General features: G+C 46.0%; 1 protein-coding gene across 1 annotated transcript in view; it reads right to left on the bottom strand.

The window, feature by feature from the left end:
- Window positions 1-7,500, bottom strand: part of flna (filamin A, alpha (actin binding protein 280)) — a 211,549-nt gene that overhangs the window by 22,665 nt on the left and 181,384 nt on the right. The window contains 2 exon segments of the mRNA XM_082962309.1: window positions 3,994-4,116; window positions 4,332-4,484. Coding sequence (XP_082818435.1) covers window positions 3,994-4,116; window positions 4,332-4,484 — 276 coding nt within the window.

The following is a 7,500-nucleotide window of genomic DNA, read 5'->3' as shown; positions in this document are numbered from 1 at the left end:
ACACACACACACACACACACACACACACACACACACACACACACACACACACACACACACACACACACACACACACACACACACACACACACACACACACACACACACACACACACACACACACACACACACACACACACAGGGTTAACAGCCTCCTTGACCTGAGCAGACGGACAATTTGTTGTCCTTCTGTTGCATCTCTATCGAAAATACAGCATCTCTGCTGTAACGTGACATTTTCTAAGGCTTCCATTGGCTCTCAGAAGGCGCCAGAAAGTGGAATGACGTGTGTCCTGTCTCTGGGCGAAGAACAGCAGGAAATTGTGTAAGTGGTCAGGCTGGGGACAGTGACACTGGAGATGCGCGTTCATGAGGATATATATGTTTTTTTTTCTTTCAGCCTTTGAATGAATACAACGTCGCCCGGTTGGAATATTATCGCTATTTTACGAGAAAAATAGCATAAAAATTGATTTTAAACAGCGTTTGACATGCTTCGAAGTACGGTAATGGAATATTTTGAAATTGTTTGTCACGAAATGCACTCGCGCGTCACCCTTCGGATAGTTACCTGAACGCACGAACAAAACGGAGGTATTTTAATATAACTATGGATTATTTGGAACCAAAACAACATTTGTTGTTGAAGTAGAAGTCCTGGGAGTGCATTCTGACGAAGAACAGCAAAGGTAACCCAATTTTTCTAATATAAATTCTGAGTTTAGGTTGTCCCAAACTTGGTGGGTGTCAAATTAGCTAGCCTGTGATGGCTGAGCTATCTACTCAGAATATTGCAAAATGTGCTTTTGCCGAAAAGCTATTTTAAAATCTGACACCGCGATTGCATAAAGGAGTTCTATATCTATAATTCTTAAAATAATTGTTCTGTATTTTGTGAACGTTTATCTTGAGTAATGTTGTAAATTCACCGGAAGTTTGCGGTGGGTATGCTAGTTCTGAACATCACATGCTAATGTAAAAAGCTGGTTTTTGATATAAATATGAACTTGATTGAAAAAAACATGCATGTATTGTATAACATAATGTCCTAGGAGTGTCATCTGATGAAGATCATCAAAGGTTAGTGCTGCATTTAGCTGTGGTTTTGGTTTTTGTGACATATATCCTTGCTTTGAAAATGGCTGTGTGATTATTTTTGGCAGGGTACTCTCCTGACATAATCTAATGTTTTGCTTTCGCTGTAAAGCCTTTTTGAAATCGGACAATGTGGTTAGATTAACGCAAGCGTCCCACCTCGCCCAGACAGGTTAAAGGCATCCCCAATTCTACCGGGGCTTTTCTCTGTCCTCTATGTCTACATTTGGTAAAAGGTTTTCATTTTTTCATTTATGTATTTAACACATTTCAGGTCCAGAAGATGAACTCTGTTCATTCTCCAAATTCTGTTGCTAAATGTATTTTCTGTTGGTGTAATTAAGCAGAGCTCTGTCATCCTTTAGCAGAGCTCTGTCATCCCTTCATTAAGCAGAGCTCTGTCATCCCTTCATTAAGCAGAGCTCTGTCATCCCTTCATTAAGCAGAGCTCTGTCATCCCTTCATTAAGCAGAGCTCTGTCATCCCTTCATTAAGCAGAGCTCTGTCATCCCTTCATTAAGCAGAGCTCTGTCATCCCTTCATTAAGCAGAGCTCTGTCATCCTTTAGCAGAGCTCTGTCATCCTTTAGCAGAGCTCTGTCATCCTTTAGCAGAGCTCTGTCATCCCTTCATTAAGCAGAGCTCTGTCATCCCTTCATTAAGCAGAGCTCTGTCATCCTTTATCAGAGCTCTGTCATCCCTTCATTAAGCAGAGCTCTGTCATCCCTTCATTAAGCAGAGCTCTGTCATCCCTTCATTAAGCAGAGCTCTGTCATCCTTTAGCAGAGCTCTGTCATCCTTTAGCAGAGCTCTGTCATCCCTTCATTAAGCAGAGCTCTGTCATCCCTTCATTAAGCAGAGCTCTGTCATCCTTTAGCAGAGCTCTGTCATCCTTTAGCAGAGCTCTGTCATCCCTTCATTAAGCAGAGCTCTGTCATCCTTTAGCAGAGCTCTGTCATCCTTTAGCAGAGCTCTGTCATCCTTTAGCAGAGCTCTGTCATCCTTTAGCAGAGCTCTGTCATCCCTTCATTAAGCAGAGCTCTGTCATCCCTTCATTAAGCATGATACTGGAGAATGATCCTACATCACTATTTTTGCTATCCAGTAAATTGGAATCCCCCCCTGGGATCTCCTGGATGGTAGGAGAGGGTACCTGGGATCTCCTGGATGGTAGGAGAGGATACCTGGGATCTCCTGGATGGTAGGAGAGGGTACCTGGGATCTCCTGGATGGTAGGAGAGGATACCTGGGATCTCCTGGATGGTAGGAGAGGGTACCTGGGATCTCCTGGATGGTAGGAGAGGGTACCTGGGATCTCCTGGATGGTAGGAGAGGGTACCTGGGATCTCCTGGATGGTAGGAGAGGATACCTGGGATCTCCTGGATGGTAGGAGAGGGTACCTGGGATCTCCTGGATGGTAGGAGAGGATACCTGGGATCTCCTGGATGGTAGGAGAGGGTACCTGGGATCTCCTGGATGGTAGGAGAGGGTACCTGGGATCTCCTGGATGGTAGGAGAGGGTACCTGGGATCTCCTGGATGGTAGGAGAGGATACCTGGGATCTCCTGGATGGTAGGAGAGGGTACCTGGGATCTCCTGGATGGTAGGAGAGGATACCTGGGATCTCCTGGATGGTAGGAGAGGGTACCTGGGATCTCCTGGATGGTAGGAGAGGGTACCTGGGATCTCCTGGATGGTAGGAGAGGGTACCTGGGATCTCCTGGATGGTAGGAGAGGATACCTGGGATCTCCTGGATGGTAGGAGAGGATACCTGGGATCTCCTGGGTACCTGGGATCTCCTGGATGGTAGGAGAGGGTACCTGGGATCTCCTGGATGGTAGGAGAGAGTACCTGGGATCTCCTGGATGGTAGGAGAGGATACCTGGGATCTCCTGGATGGTAGGAGGGGGTACCTGGGATCTCCTGGATGGTAGGAGAGGGTACCTGGGATCTCCTGGATGGTAGGAGAGGATACCTGGGATCTCCTGGATGGTAGGAGAGGGTACCTGGGATCTCCTGGATGGTAGGAGAGGGTACCTGGGATCTCCTGGATGGTAGGAGAGGGTACCTGGGATCTCCTGGATGGTAGGAGAGGGTACCTGGGATCTCCTGGGTACCTGGGATCTCCTGGATGGTAGGAGAGGGTACCTGGGATCTCCTGGATGGTAGGAGAGGGTACCTGGGATCTCCTGGGTACCTGGGATCTCCTGGATGGTAGGAGAGGGTACCTGGGATCTCCTGGATGGTAGGAGAGGATACCTGGGATCTCCTGGATGGTAGGAGAGGATACCTGGGATCTCCTGGATGGTAGGAGAGGGTACCTGGGATCTCCTGGATGGTAGGAGAGGATACCTGGGATCTCCTGGATGGTAGGAGAGGATACCTGGGATCTCCTGGATGGTAGGAGAGGATACCTGGGATCTCCTGGATGGTAGGAGAGGGTACCTGGGATCTCCTGGGTACCTGGGATCTCCTGGATGGTAGGAGAGGGTACCTGGGATCTCCTGGATGGTAGGAGAGGATACCTGGGATCTCCTGGATGGTAGGAGAGGGTACCTGGGATCTCCTGGATGGTAGGAGAGGGTACCTGGGATCTCCTGGATGGTAGGAGAGGGTACCTGGGATCTCCTGGATGGTAGGAGAGGGTACCTGGGATCTCCTGGATGGTAGGAGAGGATACCTGGGATCTCCTGGATGGTAGGAGAGGGTACCTGGGATCTCCTGGATGGTAGGAGAGGGTACCTGGGATCTCCTGGATGGTAGGAGAGGATACCTGGGATCTCCTGGATGGTAGGAGAGGGTACCTGGGATCTCCTGGATGGTAGGAGAGGGTACCTGGGATCTCCTGGATGGTAGGAGAGGGTACCTGGGATCTCCTGGATGGTAGGAGAGGGTACCTGGGATCTTGAGGCTGAGGTCACACTGGCTGCCGATGTTAGCAACAAACGCTGCTCTCGTCTTCCTGGTGATACTCTCCTTCATCCTCCCTTCTCCCGTCACCTTCACCGTGAACGCACTCCCTACACACACACACACACACACACACACACACACACACACACACACACACACACACACACACACACACACACACACACACACACACACACACACACACACACACACACACACACACATATACACACTTATTTAAATTGTTCAGATACACAATTTATAATGTTATTCAAAAGAATCGACAGACGGCTTTACTATGTACTATATTATTATATACTACCTGGTACGTGCTGGTCGGCGAACTTGATGTTGATGATGTAGTTTCCTGGTTCAGTGGGGCAGTAGCTGACCTTACAGGTGCCGTCCTCCTGGTCCTCAGTGTTAATGTCCACCTTACTGGGGCCCTCGATGGACAGACTCAGACCCCCATAGCCTACACACACACACAGACACACAGTGTTAATGTCCACCTTACTGGGGCCCTCAGTGGACAGACTCAGACCCCCATAGCCTACACACACACACAGACACACAGTGTTAATGTCCACCTTACTGGGGCCCTCAGTGGACAGACTCAGACTCCCATAGCCTACACACAGACACACAGTGTTAATGTTCACCTTACTGGGGCCCTCGGTGGACAGACTCAGACCCTCATTGCCTACACACAGACACAGACACAGACACACAGTGTTAATGTCCACCTTACTGGGGCCCTCAGTGGACAGACTCAGACTCCCATAGCCTACACACACACACACAGACACACAGTGTTAATGTCCACCTTACTGGGGCCCTCAGTGGACAGACTCAGACTCCCATAGCCTACACACACACACACAGACACACAGTGTTAATGTCCACCTTACTGGGGCCCTCGATGGACAGACTCAGACCCCCATAGCCTACACACACACACAGACACACAGTGTTAATGTCCACCTTACTGGGGCCCTCAGTGGACAGACTCAGACCCCCATAGCCTACACACACACACAGACACACAGTGTTAATGTCCACCTTACTGGGGCCCTCAGTGGATAGACTCAGACCCCCATAGCCTAAAGCATATCAAACTTCATCTAAAGTGAAAGTCAAAATCTCAACACACTTCAAGATAAGATAAAATAACAGACTAAGATAGAAACTTTATTAATCCCAAGTTTGATTGCATCAGCCAATAGGTAGAGTGTTAACAATAATACAATAAAATGAATAAATAAATCATGAAACAAAAGACAAATGAAGTATGAAATAATTAAAGTTGCAACGGTCGTCAAAATTGTTAAAAGGTTAATAATAGAATTCTGTAAAATGCAACAGTTGGACAATGGATGAAGATATTCCAAACTTTTATTTTTTATTTATTTGATATATTATCCAGTAGATATTGACTGAATTTTAGCACATAAAAACATTGTAACTGGCACTGACAAATAATTAAATGTTCAAGCATTTTTGTGGGAATGTAGGTATTCTATTCTACTTTGCTTTTTCTTATAATGCATATATATACATTGAGTATACCAAACATTAGGAACACCTTCCTGAAATTGAGTTGGTATTAATATTGGAGAGCCCTTTGTCTCCACCCAATCAGCATTGTTCACACTCTCTTAAGCCTTAGCCCCACCCATCTCTTTAATAAGGGTTGATCTGACCGTTCTGTACTAACTTGCTAGCTACTTCCAGACATCTAAGAGAGAGAGAACAGATCACAGAAGATTACTCGCCCTAGCAGAGCTGGCTAGGCTGTTATGTTATCCAGAGTGTTGGTGACTGCAACTGTGCTGTCAGATTGTCCGTTCGTAAATTCAGAGTGTTTCGCGTTCAGAGCGCACATTGGACGCTCTGGCCAATAAGTAGGGTTGTTCCGAAAGCTCTGACCTCACAACAAAGGTCAAGCACCCAAGCTAACTGGCTAACATTGGCTAGCTACTTCCAGGCACAAATGAGAGAACACCCCACTCTGACCATTATACTCGGTTAGGCTGTGTTTATGTTATCCAGAGCGTAGGAGACTGTAACTCTGCTGCTGGCAACAATTTAATTACGCTTTTTTGCTGATGTTTATTGACACCGGACATATTCAACGGGTGCTGAGCGTTCAAAAATGTATCAGTTATTCTGCGCTCTGGCACAGTAAGACGAGAGTCTTTTGTTAAGAAATGTAGCTAGATAGCTAGCTAGGTAAACAATGAATCCCAATGCATGACTAACGTCAGTTAGCGAGCCAGACAGCTAGCGTTAGCTAGTTAGCTAACAGTACACTAACTTGAAATGAAAATACTTTGTCAAAATTAGAGTGGAGTCTTTTGTTAAGACATGTAGCTAGCTAGCTAGCTGTTAAGACGTGTAATATCTGACAATGTAGCTAGCTAGCTAAACAATGGACCATAATCACAACTCATGATGTTACTACCCTGCATGAATCTGCAAGTAGCTAACCAACCAGGTTCAATGGCTTTAACTAGTCAAGCAAATGTGTCTGAGATACGAAGAGTAAGATCGTACACATAACGTTAGCTAGGAACCCAGCAAGCTAACATTAGCTAGCTAACAGTACACTTGAAATGAAACCACTTTCTGTCAAAATTAGAAACGTGTAATATCTGACAATGTAGCTAGCTTGACTATATTACCAGTATACATCATGGTTTGACGCGTCTCCTGTCTGATGCCATGCATGGTTGCCCTTAGTTTGAGGATGTAATCCAGACTGGTGTTTTCTCCATCTCCTTAGCTATCATACTCGAATTCCACTTATTTCAAAACACAGTCCTCCAGAAAGTGGAGAGCATACACATAATATTAGCTAGCGAGCCAGCCAGCTAACGTTAGCTAGCTAACAGTACACTTTAACTTGACATTAGGTTTATGCAGTTTTACTACACGATACATTAAAAAAAGCCGCGTTCGACACGATTACCTAAACATACTGACCAGCTCCAATAGACAGATGCATGCTATATGGCAGACCAATCCAAACTCATCTCTCGGCATGTCCAGCCCACTCATTATCTCAGCCAATCATGGCTAACGGGAAGGTTGCTCACTTTTTCTGTGGCTAAACCAACTAGGCTCGTAATTTAACAATTTTATTCATATTTACAGATGGCATACAAGTTTGATATTAAGCCACATGAAAGTTCATATGTTCAAAAAGGCATTTCTGCCAAAAAAACGCATTTTGATAAAAAACATTTTTTACGTTCAAACAAACAGCTCTCCTGTGAAGTTGTGACTTGCGACATACGCCTAGTTTCCTGATTTCCCATGGAGCCCATTGAGCCCATTACTGGAGTGTGTCGATGACGAACTCACCAAACACACACCATCACTGACCTGCTTCGTGTCGATGATGAACTCACCAAACACACACCATGACTAACCTGCTTCACGTCGATGACGAACTCACCAAACACACACCATGACTAACCTGCTTCACG

Source organism: Salmo salar, chromosome 15, assembly GCF_965601325.2.
Source record: "Salmo salar chromosome 15, fSalSal1, whole genome shotgun sequence".
NCBI lineage: Eukaryota > Metazoa > Chordata > Actinopteri > Salmoniformes > Salmonidae > Salmo > Salmo salar.
This window is presented reverse-complemented; position numbering and strand designations above follow the sequence as displayed.